This window comes from Brassica napus, chromosome C7 (assembly GCF_020379485.1).
Source record: "Brassica napus cultivar Da-Ae chromosome C7, Da-Ae, whole genome shotgun sequence".
In the NCBI taxonomy this organism is placed as follows: Eukaryota; Viridiplantae; Streptophyta; class Magnoliopsida; order Brassicales; family Brassicaceae; genus Brassica; species Brassica napus.
This window is the reverse complement of record NC_063450.1, coordinates 42,209,124-42,228,043: the sequence shown is the minus strand read 5'-3', so window position 1 is coordinate 42,228,043 and position 18,920 is coordinate 42,209,124. Positions and strand designations below refer to the sequence as shown.

The following is an 18,920-nucleotide window of genomic DNA, read 5'->3' as shown; positions in this document are numbered from 1 at the left end:
ATTATAATATAATTAATTATGATACTTATATTATTTAGGGATTATAGATATAGGGTTAGGGTTTATCGGATTTTAACTTGTAAAATCCGATTTGGGGTTTTAATCATGTAGGAACATGATTTAGGGTTTATCGGATTATTAGAATCCGATTTAGAGTTTTAAGGTTTTAGGGTTTAGATGTTTACCTTAACCTCCAAACGGGTTGAACGGACCACCGAGAATCGAGAAGAACTTCGCGAGCTGGTACGTGCCGGATCGGATCGTCGGGTTCCGAAGAGCAGTCAGAATCGTCAGTCGGATCGTCTATCGGGATCGCCTGGTCGCCGGATTGACTGGTCGTATCGGATGGCTTTATCGGATGAGAGGGTAACCGCCGAGAGAGAAAGAAAAATTAGGGTTTATGATGATCAAGGTTTCAAAACGAGAAAGAAAAGGAAAATATGGTTTCTGGTCGATTTTAGAACTCAAGGAATTAGAGAGCTTCGTGCTGATAACGTGTTGTAAATTAATGGGAGAAAGAGATTGTATATTTCTCATAATTTTTTTTTTTCCTAAATTGAAATCATATATATACCAACTTGGTTCCACACAACAACACAGCCAAGCAACACAGCTTGCTTCACAACCAGTACCCAAAAAGAAAATAATTAGAAAAACTCATCCAACTACACATCCAAGCCTACAAAGGCGGATACCAAGAAATCAACGAAATAATTAGTTACCACCAGATGCACTTCTGACATTCGCATAGATATGATCCAACCATCTTGGATGACCAGCAACTACATAAGACTGAGTGAGACCTAAGTTCCTCACACTCTGAGCAATGAAGGATGCACATCTGATTGTATTCCAAGACCCAATCCTTAGTTCCCACGCTTCAAAAGCCCGCAGCTCTCTCTTGATCTCTCCCACCTCAAACTGCAACGCAGGCCAGAAAGAAGGTTTTTCAATTGCTTCTATCAGGTCCCCAAAAGATGAGACAAACCTAACCTTCTTTTTCTTCAAACTTCTCATACTTTCCAGAACCCATAACCACAGTTGCAATTTAGCCTCAGGCAAAGATCCCACCTCCACAAATGCACGCCTACTATGCTCCAAGACTTTACCTTTCTCATCTTTTACAATCCATGAAGCTCCCATGCTCTCACCTCGGCTTGCCCAATCCATCGCAAACTCACACTGAACCCAACCAACCGGAACATTCTGCAACGTACATGGAACCGTTTCAGAAACTACCTTGTCCTCTTCTAGTTCCATTCCACTCTGCACTTGTTGCGCTAAGAACCAAACCTCAGCTTCATGTTTAGCTTTCACAACAATTTCCTCAGCTTCAAAAGTTTTTCCTTCGAAAATAAAGGAGTTCCTGTTCTTCCACAAAAACCAAAGAAGCCACGGCCAGCTTCGAACAGAGACCGCTCCATACCTTCCAACAGGTTTGATTCTCAACAAGTATGAAATGTTCTCATAGATCGACGATACACTAAATCCCCCACAAGGGCACGGGATGTTGGAGAGAGCCCAACATATTCGAGCAATATGGCAACTAAACAGCACATGGTTCACTGATTCACCCTCAAAGCCACACAACTGACATCTGTCATCACATTTCATACCTCTTTCTATTAAGCAAACAGCAACGGGCAGAGCTTGTGAAAGAGCCTTCCAAATGAAGGTCTTAATCTTAGGAGCCGTCTGAACCTTCCAAGTGTTGGCTTTAAGTGCATTGATCGAAGGCAGAGCCTCCATAACTCTTCGTAACTCTTTGGATTTGTCCCGAACCGCCAACCAGTAACCAGATTTGACCGAGTAAGCTCCAGATTTATTGAATTTCCAAAACCAAAAATCTTCCTTAGAAACCACCGGTTGGTTCTTGATCAGGATCTGAATGTCGGAAGGCACGAAGACCTCCTCCAGAGCTTGAAGGTTCCATCTTCTACTCTGAAAATCAATCAGCTCCCTAGCTCTCAGATTAACATTGAAAGTGCAATTTTTAATCCACGGAGCACGAAGGCCAAAACCATCCTCTTCATCTTCCAGCCATTTATCAGTCCAAACAAAGATAGAGTTTCCATCACCCACCCTTTTTCGTAGGCCCTTGTCGAGGAGGTCCCTTCCAAAGAGCAGACTTCTCCAAGCAAATGACGGTCTATCACCCAATTTGGCTTCCAAAAAACCTGTGCGAGGGAAATATCTGCTCATAATTATGGAGCACTTTATATATATAGGGAATTACGATAGACCGTCATAGATAAATGGAAAATATACAAATCATAAAGTGATTAAAAAAAAGAAATACTAAGCATACAAAAAAAAATGAAACTGTCCAAATAAAAAAGAAATATGTCTATTTGGTTATGGCATTCACAGATTGGTTCATAACAAAAACCTTTTTTTCTGGTTTCTTACTTCTAGAAACAAGCTCATATGTTCAGCTCATTAGCTGAATATGATTCCCTTAATCAATGAAACCACAAATGTGTCATCTACAAGAATCTAGCTGGACAAAACAATACATTTTCATCTCTGCATTACTTTAAGATACAGTAATTGGATTAAGATGGCATCGTTTATCTCCAATCTCTCCAATCAAAGAAGCGCAATTATTAAGACTTGCATTGTTGACCAAACAGGAGACAAAAAAGCTAAGAAGTCAGTGATACATTCTGTCTTTTTTGAATAAAGCATTTTAGAAACAAAAACATTGGGAACATGTCAAGAACCAAATCAAACGATGCTCTGGAAGTTGAACGAACAAAAAAAAAAAAAAAAAAAAAACGATGCTCTGGAAAAGATATAGAAGCGTCGTAATCACCACCAAGTACTAAATTGGGGGGCTTTTAACGGGCCTATATTCGGGGGATCAAGGCCCTCTCTGTTTTAATTACACAAAAGATCGGTATCGTAAGGACTAGAACAAAGTTTAAGGAATTAAAACTCTAATCAACCTCAGTAGGAACGATTGAACTCTTATCATATCAGATGCTGAGCGTTGTCACATGCTTCATTTAAGTTTCTAGGAAAATGATAACACAATACCTTCCCTTACAAAACCATGAGCAAGTTCTTAAGAGCAAAACAAAAACAGGACATTTTGTGGGTTTGTGTTCCTGAGAAAACGTTATAAAGATAATAAGCGTACACATTCAAAAAAAAAAAAAACTTCTTAACTTCAGACCTCGCTCTTCTTTTTCTTCTTATCCTTCTTTTCTTTCTTCTTGGCAGGCATTTCTGTTTCTTCTTCCTCGTGTTTTCTCTTCTTCTTCTTCTTTGAAGGTTCCTCTGCTTTGGGCTCTTCCGCTTCAGCTTCTACTTCTGCTTTCTTCTTCTTCGACTTCTTCTTAGACGGTTCCTCGGTCTTGGCTTCTTCTTCCTCTGCATCAGCAGCCTTCTTCTTCTTCTTCTTTTTATCTTTCTTCTCTTTGACACCGTTCTCAGCTGTGGAAGTTTGTCCAAGAAGAGAGTCTGCAGCAGTGTTGTAAGTCTGCACAAAACAATAATCAAAAGCTTAACTCTTGAAGCAACATAATCCAATCCAACCAATAAGTTGCACAAACAATTCAAATAATCTCACCTTAGCAGGAGTGATAAGACCTCCAGATCCACTCTTCTTATCCTTGTCATACACTTCAATCTTTGGTTTGCCTTTAGCTGAGCCAGACAGACGTCCTAAGTCTTTTCCTTCCAGAGCTCTCAACCGTGCCTCAAGCTGTCCCAATATAATTACACAAAAAATGGTAACCAATTAATAAAGGATTCAGATAAGATATAATTCAAGAAAAAAAATATAAGAAGAGTACCTTCAAACGGCTTTCCACTCCCATAGTGTTGTCTTCACCATCGCCAAGAGCATCACAACGGATAGCAAGAGCGGCTTTAGCAGCTAGTGACCGTGAGATTTTACCCTTGCCCTTCGGTGGCGCTTGGCCAACCAAAGAAGCATGGTAGATTAGACCGTATTTCGGAGTGGCGTGCTTGGTCTTGAGGGCTCTAAAGAGGGCTTTCTCAGCTCCAAGAATCTGAACCGTGCTACCAGGCTGCTTTGAGAGGTTCAACAAACTACCACCGTGAGAAATTAGACGAGCACCGACAAGCTCTCCAACGAGGGCGGTCAGATTCGGTGCGATTGTGTTCATCCTGCTCTTCAAGTAGTCATAAAGCTGAGCTCTGTACTCGGCGAGGGACAGGACCTGGTCGCAGAGTTCCCGGATGTGCATCAAATCAAGGTCACTGACTTCAGTTCCCATAGATATCACAGAAGCTTCTTTTAGTTCTGCTTCAACTTCATCAGCCAATATCTGAGATGGCGACAGAAACAAAAATTAATGTTATTGAAAGAAGCATACTTAGTTTCAATAACAAAGAGAATGAGAAACAAGCTTCACCTCAGAGAAGTCTAGCTTGGCTGCATTAATCCGATTCCCCATTAATTTAACAGACTTGGCATAAAGGATATTGTCAGAGATGATCTTAGCAAGCTCGGGAAAATGCCAACCGTACCATTCACGAACCCTCATAGCGTAAGTGTTGAGCTCTTTGTCAAGATCATCAAGCAGACCAATAGCTTGGATGATCATAGTATCAACCTGTCAAATAAAAAGTAAAAGTTAAAACATAACCAATCAAAATCTAGAGGGCTATACAGAAGTTTTATAATCAAATGCATTGAAAAAGATTATTACCTTGTCAGAGCTGAACTTTAGTTTATATCTAGCAAGACTGTGAGACAACCCCAAGCTCATTGGAGCCAAGTCTTGATCACCTAACCCAGATATAAGTTCGGAAAGCTGGCTTCTCACACCACGCAACAGCTCCATAACAGCATTGTTGTGGACACAATCTATCTTCTACAGGAGTTAAAAGCAAATCCGTAAGAAACAAGTCCAGTATCCACAATTAACATATCACAAATGAGAGTACCACACACCAGTTTCTCCTTGATAATGTTTCCAAGCTTCGAATCAGCCACAGCTAAGGTTTCACCTTCGCAGTTAGCTTTCAGAAACTTGCGGAGACCCTTGCTGGGAGCTCCCTCCAGCAATTTAGCCACAGCTTCAAGAGCTTCAGAGGTGTTGTCAAACTTGTCAAAAGCTTTAAGCTTCACCATCTGTATAAACACCAAAACGCTATGAGAAACCTAAACTAAACCAATACCCAATAGAACTAAATATGAATAGTCTCCAAAAACAAATGAATCACCTTTCGTGCTGAGTCTGCAGACGAGAACACATTGCCCAAATCCTACAAACACCAGAATAAATAAATTATCCACACATAGACTAAGGTCAGATAAACGAAGCCATAAGAACAAAAAATGGTGAAGATAGTCACACCTCAACGTTTGATAGCTTTCCTTCATCTAATACTTTAAAAAGGGCGAAACCACCAGGTGTCTCAAACAGTACAAGCATCTTCACAAGCTCAAATTAACACCTGCAATATATATAGGATTAAAGAAAACCCTTTTAAATCATCTAAAGGCAAACACTTCTAACTACACAAAGCTAAAGTTTTTGGAGCTAAAACTAGTAAAGAAGCAACTTTTATCCACATGAACATACAGGAAACAAACAAGATAGACAGAACATGAGTTAAGACCGATGCTATGTCAGAGTCCTGAAACTCTAACCATGACAAGAACTATACTAACACAAAAACGAAAAACTTAAAGCCATGCAGAACTGATTAGTACCTCGGAGGATCTACGAACAGCGAGACGGAAAAGAGAAAGTGGTCAGGAGCCGTGTGGTAGCTAGGGTTTAACAGGGTATTAGTTTTTATATAGTTGTTGAAGAAGAAGGCTATGAGATTCTTAAACGCTGCGTTTTGTTGCGAAGTGGCGTTCGTTTATAACTTTGCTGTAATCTAGGGTTTTCAATATCCAGCTTATTGGGCCTGATCAAGCTCGGCCCATTAAGTCGAATGCAACAAGTAGTTAAGATCGTTATGTTTCGTTTTGGTAACAAAAGATGGAACCTTATAGACACTGAGATGGAATCTTCCAAGTTGTTGTCTTTGCTGAGAGTATGCACCAGTGCAAAGTCTCTAAAACAAGCCAAGCTTCTTCACCGGAGGATACTCGCACTGTGTTTGCAAAGCGACGTCGTTCTCTGCAAAAGTCTGATCAATGTCTACTTCGCTTGCAAGGACCATTCCTCGGCGAGACTCGTCTCCGAGGACAACATCGATGTCCAATCGGATGTCTACATCTGGAACTCCCTCTTGTCTGGTTACGCAAAGAGCTCCATGTTCAACGAAGCTCTTGACGTTTTCAGGAGATTGCTGAATTGCCCAATTTGCGTTGCGGATTCTTACAAGTACCCAAATGTGATCAAGGCTTGTGGTGCGCTGGGTAGAGAGTTTCACGGTAGAATGATTCACCGTGTTGTGGTGAAGAGTGGGCATGTTTGTGATGCGGTCGTGGCTAGCTCTTTGGTTGGAATGTACGCGAAGTTTAATTTGTTGGGAGATTCAGTACAAGTGTTCGACGAAATGCCTGAGAGAGACGTTGCGTGTTGGAACGCGGTTATGTCCTGTTTTTGTCAAAGCGGGGAGGCGGAGAAGGCTATGGAGTTTTTTGATTGGATGGAAAGGTCTGGTTTTGAGCCTAACTCGGTGTCGCTGACGGTAGCTGTATCAGCTTGCTCGAGGCTGTTGTGTTTGGAGAGAGGGAAGGAGATCCATAGAAAGTATGTGAAGAGAGGGTTCGAGTCAGATGAGTATGTGAACTCTGCGCTTGTGGATATGTATGGGAAGTGTGGGTGTTTGGAGATGGCGAGAGAAGTTTTTGAGCACATGCCTAGAAAGAGTTTGGTCGCTTGGAACTCTATGATCAGAGGATTTGTCGTTAAGAGGAGATAGTAAGTCATGCATTGAGATTTTGAGTAGGATGATCATAGAAGGAGCTCGGCCTAGTCAGACAACCTTGACCAGCATTCTAATGGCTTGCTCTCGGTCATCGAATCTCCAACATGGAAAATTCGTACACTGTTATGTGATTAGAAGCTTTGTAGACGCAGATGTTTTTATGAACTGTTCCCTGATTAGTCTTTACTTCAAGTGTGGTGAAGTAAAGTTGGCTGAAACCATCTTTGCGAAGACGCAGAAGGATGTAGTTGAGTCATGGAATGTTATGATATCTGGTTACGTCAGTGTAGGTGATTGGTTTAAGGTTATTGAAGTGTATGACAAAATGGTGAGCGTTGGAGTGAAGCCAGACGCAGTAACGTTCACAAGTGTTTTACCTGCTTGCTCGCAACTGGCTGTGTTGGAGAAAGGCAAGCGGATTCATTTGTCGATCAGTGAGAGTGGGCTCGAAACAGACGAGTTGCTGATGGGTGCACTTCTTGACATGTATTCCAAATGCGGCGATGTTAAAGAGGCTTCTAGAATCTTTAAAAGTATGCCAGAGAAGGATGTTGTGTCCTGGACAGTAATGATCTCTGCGTATGGATCTCACGGTCAGCCCAGAGAAGCGCTTCACCATTTTGATGAAATGCAGAAGTTTGGTGTAAACCCTGATAGTGTTACTTTTCTTGCTATATTGTCAGCTTGTGGTCATGCTGGGTTTATTGATGAAGTTATCAAGTTTTTTAATGAAATGAGATCCAAGTACGGAATCAAGCCTAGTGTTGAACACTACTCGTGCTTGATTGACGTTCTTGGGAGAGCAGGTCTGTTGCTTGAAGCTTACGAGATTATTCAACAAAAAAACAGAGACAAGGGATAATGCAGAGCTTCTCAGAACTCTCTTCTCCGCCTGTTGCTTGCACCGGGACCATTCATTGGGAGATAGAATCGCAAGGTTACTTTTGGAGAGATATCCAGATGATGCATCAACCTACACGTCCTTGTTCAGTTTGTATGCTTCTGGTGAGTCATGGGATGCAGCAAGGGAAGTCAAACTGAAGATGAAAGAAGTGGGACTGAAGAAGAAGCCTGGCTGCAGTTGGATTGAGATTAATGAACAAGTGTGCCACTTCTTTGCTGAGGACAGGTCTCATCTACAAGCTGAGAATGTTTATGAATGTCTTTCCCTTTTAAGTGGCCATATTGAAGCTAGTCAATGATTACTCTACCTGTTGTTGTATCTGTCCCAAGACAATAACATGTCAGGCAACACATAGCGCACTTCCTGGCGAGTTTACCTTGTGTTACCTAGCTAGAGCCACTCTGTAATTAAAGATTATGGCCTCAGGTTTCTTCCAAATGTATGCTCGTATAGTGGCTAACCTCATATCTGGAAACGAGACCTGGAAATCACAGAATCAGCTTGTTAAGACCAGAGTCAACATGTTCTTGTAAGGTGAAAACCTCTCAAATTCGATAAAATGTAGAAGTAGATAAGAGGTCTACATTTTTTGAAAAATGTAAAGGATATATGTGAACTAAATTTTTCGAAAAGTCAACGGTTATCAGATTTAATGTGTATAGATTCAAATTTAACACGTCTCTGTTCGTCATGAAAGACTAAAGAAACCTTGTATACGAATGGGATAGTGGGAGGACGCTCCTCGAGGAAAAAAAGGTACCAACTTTTTTGTCTTTCAACGGACCTACCATGAACCTGATTCTCTAATCATTTTCCATTTTTAATTATTTAATTTTTCTAATGCTCGATGCTCAGAAGTCGTACTAATCCACTATTTTGTTTGAAGAAGAAACAGAGTGACATAGAGAGAGAGAGAGAGAAAGACAGTGGAAGATGTTCCATTTCTGAAATCAAGACCATCATCATTCATCACCAGACAAAAACAGTGTTCAATCATTTGACAAAGCCTTCCGCTTTCCAACTCATACCTTTTTTCAAAAATCAAAACTTGTGTTGGGTTGTTGTATTGTCTCTCACTTGCTGGATCTTTTGCCTCTGAGAAGATAGCAGGTTTCTTTTGATTTCTAGCTTTAAACCCATTTATACATACACACATACATACATGTGCGAATCTGGTTCTGTTTCTCTGTTTAATGCTTCACGAGATTGAGAATCTTCAAAGACTGTATTTTGCCTTTTTTTGTTCCTTCTCTTGTAATTCTTCTGTATTAGTTTGCTTCATCTTCACTTCTCTCATTTCTTTTAAATATTTAATTTTTCCCGAAGGGTTTTCTTGTTTCTGACAAATAAAAACCTTTTTTTATTTTCTATCTGCTTACAATAATCAATTATCTGTCTTGAGTTTTATGACAACTCAAGTTGTCTTCTTGTTCAGAGAGTTCTGTAATAAAGTATAATAATGATAAGTATTTAGTATTATTTTTTCTTTGTTCCTAACTACCATTCTACATTGCATACATTGAGTTGTTGTCGTCGTCCATTCCACTCCCACTTCCTCTTTGATATTTTTTTTATTCTGTCAGAAGTTGGATCTCGTTTCATTTGAGCTAAAGAAAAATGTTAATTTCAGCTGAAAAAGAAGAGATCTTGATCTCTCAATCTCCAGTTAGCTCAATGTCGGTCCCTGAATCGCCACAACCTGTTCCTTTGGTCTACACCGATGTAACTGTTGTTCCTGAGCATGAAAGAAATGAGCTTGAAAAGTCAATATCAAGCCTCGAAGGTATCTCCTCATATGCTCGTCCTCTAAGTTTTCTCAACGCCATATATTGTTCAAAGTATGATTTCTATTTGATCAAGAAGTTTAAAATGATTCTGAGTTTAGTTTGATCTGGGTTGGTATTTTACAGGGGAGGTTTTGGAACTGAAGTCAAAGCTAAAGTCATTGGATGAAAAGAGAAAGGAAGTTCTGAATAAGATTATAGACACTAAAGGTTGTAAACTCTACAATGCTAAGACCTAGTTTTGAAAATTTGATTCTTGTCTTAAAAGGATTGGCTTCAATTTGCAGGAAGCATACGTGTGTTTTGTAGAGTTAGGCCATTTCTATTGACGGAAAGGAGACCGATCAGGGAGCCTGTTTCGTTTGGATCAGACAATGTTGTTGTAAGATCTGCTGGTGTTCGAAAGGAGTTTGAGTTTGATAAAGTTTTCCATCAATCAGCAACTCAAGGTTAGTCTCCTGCTAGGCTTTAGTGATTCCCCTCTTTTTTTTATGTCTTAGCTTTCTGTTTCCTTCCAGTTGTGAGTAAATGAGGCCTTCTCATGGTTGAAAAAAAAAAAAACTATGTAGAAGACGTTTTTGGAGAAGTAAAACCGATTCTTAGATCTGCACTTGATGGTCACAATGTATGTGTCTTAGCATATGGTCAAACTGGGACAGGAAAGACTTTCACCATGGTTAGTCATTCTTGATACTTGGATTTTATTGATTCGAAGAGTTGCTTTTTTCCTAAGGTAAGGAAGAGCTTTGTCTTTTGTCTTGTTTAGGATGGCACAAACGAGCAACCAGGCCTGGCTCCTAGAGCTATTAAGGAGCTTTTCAATGAAGCTTCAATGGATCATACACATTTGGTGACTTTTACGATGAGTATGCTGGAAATCTACATGGGTAACTTGAAAGATCTGTTGTCTGCAAGACAGCCTCTGAGGTTTAATGAAGCCTCAACTAAATGGTAAGTATCCAAAGGCTTATCTCTAAAACCTTAATCATTTTTCTAAGTACTTCCTCTTGTCTGCAGCAACCTCAATATTCAAGTAGACTCTAAGGGTTCGGTGGAAATCGAGGGGTTGACTGAAGTGGAAGTGCCGGATTTCACAAAGGCTAGATGGTGGTACAACAAAGGAAGACGAGTCAGATCAACTTCTTGGACAAATGTGAATGAAGCTTCAAGCAGATCTCATTGGTAGGTTCCTAATGAGTTCAACTGTGTTGTCATTTCTCAAATCAGTTATGTCATTTCAACCCTTATTCAATTAGTTTATCTCTAGTTTAACAAGGATTACAATCTTTCGTCGAGGGGATGGTGTGGGGTCAAAAACTGAAGTTAGCAAGCTTTGGATGATAGATCTCGGAGGAAGCGAGAGGCTCTTAAAAACCGGTGCAATAGGGCAGACTCTGGATGAAGGAAGGGCCATAAACCTCTCACTTTCTGCTCTTGGAGATGTGATTGCAGCTTTAAGAAGAAAGAAGGGACATGTGCCTTACAGGTAAGCAGCTCTTAGCTTTTAGTTTATTTTCAAACACATTTGCCATTGAAGCAGAGACATCATGCTACTGAGTTTTAACTTTTTCTTTTTTTTTCTTGGTTGCAGAAACAGCAAGCTAACTCAAATCCTTAAAGATTCTTTAGGTAAAGGCATACGGTTGCTTATATTATTATTTTCTAAAAGTGTTTTATTATTTCCATATACTGAAGTTATGTAAGTTTGATTGCTTTCATGAGTTTAATTGGATATGTGAACTTTTAACTTTTTTAGGTACTAGATCAAAGGTTCTGATGCTTGTGCACATAAGTCCACGTGATGAAGATGTCGGTGAAACAATTTGCTCTCTGAGCTTTACAAAACGTGCTAGAGCCATAGAGTCTAACAGAGGATTAACAGACGTAAGCACATGTACTGCAGTATATGCATTTATATCCGTTTCACTGATTGCTGAATCTTCTCATCGTTATTGCTTAGGAACTTCGAAAACTAAGAGAAAAGAAAATATCAGAACTTGAAGAAGAAATGCGAGACACTCAAGAGAGTTGCAAGAAGATCATAACACGCTTACAGGAAGCAGAGTGTCTGCTAAGTGATAACAAGAAACTCTTGCGGACCACTCATGAGAAGTATGAAGAAGACATCGAAGAGAAACTTCTTTCGCCTATAAATCATCTGAAAGAGAGCGATGCAACCCCAAAATCATCTGATAAACTTGTCAAAATAAGTAAGAGTTCAGGGTATGTCCCACGTTTCATGACTTCAACTGTTACTAGTCGTCTAAGGCAAACAATGTCAGAGAAGGAAATCAATGCAAGGCCTCAGAGCATAAGATCAGTTGCTAAAACTCTTACTCAGCTTTCCACTTCTCAGTCGCTTAGCCTCTCTGACTCACGTAGCAGAGGTCTCCTTCGAAGATCATACACAAAGCCACTTCAAGCTGCAGCTAACAGTGGAACACCAGAAACGCCTAAAAGGGATGCCAAAGACACTTCTTTACAGAGAAAGAATATCAGTGATACTCCAAAGAGCAAAATGGTTACATCGTCAGATCCAAATGTCAGAGCTAAACTTTGTTACCACAGGCGGAGAATGTCAAGCTTGACATGATCTAACATAAGTCAATCAAGAACCAGGTCTTTCTTTTTTCTTTTTACATGCCTTATGAATTTGCGAGTTCTAGTCTAGGGTGATGATCCAGTTGCGAGTTGAGGACCAGTGGCACTTGTGGATGTTGCAGTTCTGGTTTTATAAGGACACAACACTCAAGTTACTCTTTGTTCTTACAGCTGAGAGCTTGCCTATATGTTTTGTTTTGTGTGGGACTATTTTCTCAAATATTTCTTTGGGTTGGTGTTAGCTTTTGATTTTGGATGTTCTTATGGTGTTGACAGAAACTGAATCATAATTAATACTTCAGATTCAGTCTTATTTGGGAGTTTCAAAGAGAGGCGTGAAAGGCTTGATGTTTTGTTTTGTAATCTTTTGAAGTTCGTGATGAAACAACAGAATACAACATTCCTACTCATGTAACAAGTCTTTAATTATACAATTTGATACATGATACTATTTCCATAAACTTGTTTAAATATCTGGTTTTAACCTATTTGTTGACAATAAAATATAACAAATTTTGTGCAATTATTCACGTTATATTAAGGGGCTGTTCGTTTTTACCATCTGGATGGAGATGAGATTGTTGTTCGTTTAAACTTAAAATTTATCAGAGATATGAACCTAAAATCTAAAACTGATCTTGTCTCTCTCACCGTCTCTCTCAGCTGCCATGATATAAATTATAAGCTTGAGGTGTTCAGCTTTCACTTTCTCACAGTCTCGTCTCTCTCACTGTTTTTCTTTCATAGTCTCTTTCGTTGTTTCTCTCTCTCTCGCTGTAGTCTCTCTCTTGAGCTTGTGTTCGTTTCTCTTATGTGTTTGTTTCTGAAATTTTGATTTGCTTGTGTTCATCTTCGAGCTATAGATTCACTTCGGTTTACTCTGGATTTGCTTAATTATGTGTTTGATAATGTGTTTCTGAAATTTTGATTTGTTTGTGTTCATCTTTGCGTTTGTGTTCATCTTTGTGTTCGTGTTTTGTCTTTGACCAGAACAATCCTACCATCATTACGAGTTTGCTACTGAGAATGTTGACTAGTTTGTTTACTTATGTGCTTGAGAACAAATAGTTAGTGTTGTGATTCAGTAATTTGCTTTGATGGTGTTTCAAAGAGAGAAGTGTGAAAGGGTTGATGGTTTTGTTTTGTAATCATTTCAATTTCCTAATGACACAGCACAATACAATATTCTTACTCTTTCCGTAAGTCTTTAAATATACCATTTGATACATTAATGGATGATAGTATTTCTATTAACTTGTTTGAATATACTAGGGATCGTTACCCGTGCCAAGGCGCGGAATTTTTTCATTTTAATATATTTTTGTTTCTTGCTTACTAATCCAGCATTCAGTTTTTCAATGCATTTTATATTCACCATCTTCTTTTGTCTTGTTTACATTTGTTTTCACGTTCTGTCGTTTGATTTGTCTTAGTTTTGGCTTGTGTAATAACTTAACTCTGCTAATTCTTCTTTCATTCTTTATTGATTGATATTTTAATCACGCTTAACTCTGTGTTGCCACTAATTTGCTCGAATCATTTTTCATCATCTGCTTCGTATTCTTTTCATATTCATTAACTATTATCTCCAATCTCTTTAAATCCTAAAAATCCTACATGTTCTTTTGTTTATTAAATCACATATTAAATATTGTTGAAACTGTTTATTTATTCTAATAAATCCTTACGATTATAACTAAGATGATATGGATAAAAGACTTATTATAATTTAGTTGAAATTAAAGTCTAAAGTAGAAGTTATTAAACTTGCAATCCTTCTTTTTGTCATCCAAAATAGCTTTAGTCAAATCAATTATATTAATTTAGAAAATCCATAAGCTATTTCAATCCCAAACAACAAAAAAAACAGGCGCATTTGTTATTGACGCTGCGGCGGGTTTCCTTTACTATAAACATAATTGCTTGTCACAACTGTTAATAAACCCAAATGTGTTTACAAAAGCTACCCATATAAGAGTTTCATACTCATTTCTCTTTCTCTAGTCATCTCATATGTTAGTAGCTATCATAATACAATCATCAAACAAAGGACATATCTCTTGGTTTCACATAAAATATGCAAAAGGACTGTTTTCTGCAGACTCCATGATCACTGAGTATTATAAATATCAAACTTTGTCTATGGTCTATTTATATGTTGAGGAAATGCCTCGAAATGTAGCTTCCAAATAATGATTTCCAGGTCAACACATTGCATGTTAACCTCCACAATGGGATCAACGGATCTGCGGATACCGCTACATGTCGAGTCGAACGCAGCTACACATATGTTTCATGCTTGTGCATTTCATTCACAATCTGCAATTCTCCCAAGAACCAGAATCAATGTTAAATGAGGCAAAAGTTTTAGAGTCACAACAGACTTTGTATAGCCAAGCCCAATAAACCAAGCACCCAACGTAACATCCCCACTTGCCTATTTGTGCAGAAAATGACTTGATCATTATATAGTAGCACCGAGAAGTTAGATGGAGAATGAGGTATGAATGCAAAGTAGACAAAACAGTTAAAATCTTACTGATTATGGGAAATATAAGAAATCAATTCTTTTGAAATGGCGTATAACTGTCCAATAGCGTGACAGAAGTACTTGTTCATGTTCTCACCAAACTTCCAATTCTAAATGTATATATAAATCTATTAGAGTTATTGTCAGCGCTCTGTTGCGATATTTGTTAGCTAAAATAATTCATCCAACATAATAGGAAAAAGAAACCAACGAAATTGTAAAGCTAACCATCAGCTGAGATGCTTTTGCTGTCCTAACACATTGCAAGCTTAGTGATTTCACTGTCAAAAGCAACAAACTAAGCAGTCATATACATCCGATACATTTATTTACAAACGGTTCCTAGCACAGAAAAAACATATTATTATGTTACGGATGATAAGTTTGATGCATAAATACAGTTTAATTTTTTTTTTCAATTGAACATTTGTGCCTACTGAATTACCTTACAACACCCACTGCATTGTGATTTTGGCATGTTAAAGCTGAGAATCAACATTGGACAAGGCTGCCCTCGGGAGTATACATATTTACATTATTTTCTTATTTTATAATAGTACATCCGACCTTCATAAATATATATTAGTTTCGGTAATCAATGTACAAAGTATCATTTAATTTACTGGTATAAATGTTGGTGTTTATATCACAATAACCCGGGTTCGAACCACATAGTTGACATTTTTCACACTTTTTAAAAGTGGGACCCAGTTACCTGCTGACGTGTCGCTTCAGGAGTGATGAAACTGACTCATTATAATGTAGATAGTTTTTTATATCAACATTTAAAGATATAATTGTGGGAAATTCCATTTTATATACATCAAACAAATTATAACAAACCAAACAAAAAAATTCCTCCATCATTTCTACATCATATGCAATATTACCCTTTCAATTTATTTCTTTATTTTTATTTTTAACTTTTTTTACCCTCTAAATTATTTCCTAAATAGTTTTTAAACTATACAATAAATCGATTTGAAAATTCAACCGAAAATAGCACACTCTTTCAATACATATAACATAATATGAATTTTTCTGATTAGATACCTTTTCAAAAATATAAATATATAATTATTAATTTTTTCGTCATACTATATATAATATACTGTCGTTCTATTTTATACTATATAAGTTTTTCGTCATACTATATATAATTTTTTTGTTATACTATATACTCTCAAAGGGTGCTCCTCTGTGAGTCTCTCCTCAAGCGGCACATATTCATTATTCATCATCAGCTTTACATGTGTTTCGAGTTTATTTTCGTGTTGTCTTTTCTGCGGTCAGTTGTTGCCTTAAAAACTTTGGACCGCTCTTCATTGGCCTCCTCTTTTTTTTTTTGCATTTGGACTAACTGTTTAGGCGCTGGTGTTATGATCTTTTGTTGGGCCTTGCCATTCTATTGGGCTTTTAGTATAAATTATGAACTTTTTAAATAAATTTTCAGTGAAAAGAAAAATAAAAAACCGCGTATTTCTACACTTTTACTCGACCGGTCCAGCTTTCATGTTGGATTACACCGATCAGACAATTAAACCCGGTCTTAGCCGGTTTATATCTCTTCAAAATAAAAATCTGTAAGCTCACTGAGATTTGTACATTAATGGCGGTTCTATCGTCGTCTTCTTCTTCATCGGCGATGCAGAAAGGAATCGTTGTGACTATACCAGTTCTGTTTCTATCAGCTTCGTTATCGGCACTTATCTTCTTCATCCTATCGTCTTCATTGTCTCCCTGCTCATGTCCGTCATCTCCATCCTCCCAGAACTATGCCATCGTCGGTGATGTGAGGTCGGAGGAGAGAATCTCGACGTCTCGAGAAGATATAGATTGGGTTAAAGATCTGATTAGATCGAACGGTTTGCATATGCACGAGAATGTTCTCCGGAAAGGGATTAATCCTCGCACAAGGGAACAGCAGCTCCAGGATCTCATACAGTAATCATCTCATCCACTCTCTTCTTTTCTTGCTTTGATTCAAAACCTCTGCAGAAAAAAAAATTACTCAGGAGCTTCCTTAAGCTCAATTAGTGCATTGTGGTAGTAGATAGCTTTTCTAGTGTAGAGCTTTGTGATTGTTGTTGTAAATCAATTAATATAATACATTATGATACAATGCTGATGCACTAAAGGGATCCTAACAGTAATCTAATCTAGTAGATAATAACAATCAATGTTCAAGAAATCACTAGCCCCGAATCTGGCACAGCTGCTTGAAGCATTAGCCTTGGTCCCCAAAAAATTTGGAAATTTTTTATATAGATATAGGCCCCCAAATTAGGAAAAAAATTTTATCTATAAAATTCTTAAAAAAATGTTTATAACCCCCAAAATTTCGGGTCCGGCCCTGCCCGTAGTTAGAAATTTTATAGTGGATGCTGTTAGGCAGACCTAGGCGCTGCCCACCTAGGCGCCTCCCACCTAAATCGATTTTTAGAACATTAATAACCATATTTTGTGTAGACATTTTGATGTTGATCATCCAAATGTGTTGTGTTCTGTAGATTGGTTTCTTGAAAGTGAAAACTCTTTAGCTTACGGTGGTTTGTGGATTCAGGTACAAAGGTATATCGCATTACGAAGGAGATGAAGCAAGCAACCACACAGCTCTTCCATGCCCTGGTGAGTTACTTGTTGAGGAGCATCACAGCAACTACGGCGAGCCTTGGGCTGGTGGGCGCGACGTGTTCGAGTTCTTAGCTGAAGCATCCCGGTTAAAACCCAACGCGAGAGTTCTTGAGATAGGATGCGGTACGCTCCGTGTTGGTTTGCATTTCATACGTTATCTCAACCCTGGGAACTTCCACTGCCTTGAAAAAGATGAGCTTTCTCTGATGGCTGCGTTAAGGTACGAGCTCCCTTCTCAGGGTCTTCTGCATAAACGGCCTCTTATAGTCAGAGGGGACGATATGGAGTTCAGCAAGTTCGGTTCCGATGTGGCCTATGATTTGATATACGCTAGTGCGGTGTTCTTGCATATGCCTGACGAGCTGGTTTGGACTGGAGTCGAGAGGCTAGTAGATAAGTTGAAGCCTCACGAGGGGAGAATGTTTGTGTCACATAATATAAAGTTTTGTACGCGTTTAGGAGGAGAGAAATGCACAGAGAGACTAGCGAGCTTAGGACTCGAGTCCCTGGGGAAGCAAACACATGACAGTTTGTTGTTTAATCACTACGAGATCTGGTTCGGGTTTAGACGGATCAAAGGATAAGTTTAGTTTATGATTTGATCCCATGGCATGTAACGGCTCCATCCTAAGAGAGGACTGGTTCGATAGATTGTGTTGTGGAGTTAACTACGAGTCTTTGGAGCAAGAGAACTCACAAAGCAGTGAAGTACACGAATGGTGATGGAGACTCGTGTATTCGAGATAGTTATATATACACTTTATTTGTTTGTTTCAAAAAGTTGTTATATTGTTGTGTTTTTTTTTTTGTAATTCTGTTTGTAATTCGAGTTACGTTACATTTAAGAAAAATGTTAGAATTTTTTAGGCACTTTCTGACATTCAAATTACACTACAAGACACTTATCACTTGAGACACACTTTATTTTGTCAAAAAGACTCAAGTTCTAAAATATATTAAACAAAAATAATTGTCATAATAAACTATATATAAAATTCTCTATCTTTTAAGATCCATGTTCATATATATATATTATCTATACTATTAAAGCAGAATCCTATTGTCATAATTACCTTAGGGGCATGTTTCTTTCACTAACATTGCATGTTTCATTAAGGGCAATTAAGTAATATTAATAACAAATCTATATTGGATCATTATTTTTGGATCCAGCCCAAATCAAATCTTTCTTGGGCCATTTGGGCCTATTAAAAAAATCAGATTCAATTCTCACCTTTTTTTTTTCCTTTGGACCATTGAGTTCAAGTTCAAATAATTTTTTTTCAACTATTCTTAATTATTATTTTTTTCTTTTCTTAATATAATTTAAGCATTCATAAAAATAATTAAATTTTTTTATTGAAAAGTATAAATCTTTATTAAAAGTATATAATTTTTTAATTAAAATATTAACCCCATAATAAAATTAATTTATCAGAGTTATACCAACTTAATTCATTAAAAAAATAAAGTTTAATTTTTTTAACATAACTAGTCATTTAAAATGAAATACGATAAATAAAGATAAAATTTTTAAGTCTTTTATAAAATAAAACACAAATATATGAAAATGTGACATTTACTAAATATTTGTCAATTG

General features: G+C 37.9%; 3 protein-coding genes and 1 pseudogene across 8 annotated transcripts; 3 read left to right on the top strand and 1 right to left on the bottom strand.

Annotated features, from left to right (window-relative positions):
* Positions 1-2,978: 2,978 nt before the first annotated feature.
* On the bottom strand, positions 2,979-5,924 carry LOC106348654 (probable nucleolar protein 5-1). The gene is made up of 9 exons (XM_013788430.3): positions 5,693-5,924; positions 5,334-5,433; positions 5,200-5,241; positions 4,928-5,107; positions 4,683-4,847; positions 4,386-4,586; positions 3,801-4,298; positions 3,575-3,709; positions 2,979-3,484 (listed from the first exon to the last, which is right to left on the bottom strand). Exons 2-9 carry the CDS (start codon positions 5,409-5,411, stop codon positions 3,173-3,175), a joined length of 1,611 nt encoding a protein of 536 aa, XP_013643884.1. The 5' UTR covers positions 5,412-5,433; positions 5,693-5,924; the 3' UTR covers positions 2,979-3,172.
* On the top strand, positions 5,923-8,151 carry LOC111207634 (annotated as a pseudogene).
* LOC106382233 (kinesin-like protein KIN-14U) lies at positions 7,529-12,599 on the top strand. 6 transcript variants are annotated; one of them, XM_048761898.1, is made up of 12 exons: positions 7,529-8,527; positions 8,658-8,881; positions 9,355-9,554; positions 9,682-9,765; positions 9,843-10,004; positions 10,125-10,231; positions 10,322-10,506; positions 10,573-10,737; positions 10,823-11,041; positions 11,147-11,184; positions 11,312-11,439; positions 11,516-12,599. In XM_048761898.1, the coding sequence occupies exons 3-12, from the start codon at positions 9,389-9,391 to the stop codon at positions 12,146-12,148; spliced, it is 1,887 nt and encodes a 628-aa protein (XP_048617855.1). In that variant the 5' UTR covers positions 7,529-8,527; positions 8,658-8,881; positions 9,355-9,388; the 3' UTR covers positions 12,149-12,599. The 6 variants fall into 6 exon arrangements, with proteins under 6 accessions (XP_048617855.1, XP_048617856.1, XP_048617854.1 ...); XM_048761899.1 differs by having other exon boundaries at positions 8,365-8,527; positions 8,667-8,881; positions 9,402-9,554; XM_048761897.1 differs by lacking the exon at positions 7,529-8,527 and having other exon boundaries at positions 8,629-8,881.
* Positions 12,600-16,257: 3,658 nt separating this feature from the next.
* LOC106348651 lies at positions 16,258-18,190 on the top strand. Its single transcript, XM_013788425.3, has 2 exons — positions 16,258-16,630; positions 17,250-18,190. Exons 1-2 carry the CDS (start codon positions 16,296-16,298, stop codon positions 17,902-17,904), a joined length of 990 nt encoding a protein of 329 aa, XP_013643879.1. The 5' UTR covers positions 16,258-16,295; the 3' UTR covers positions 17,905-18,190.
* Positions 18,191-18,920: the final 730 nt, after the last annotated feature.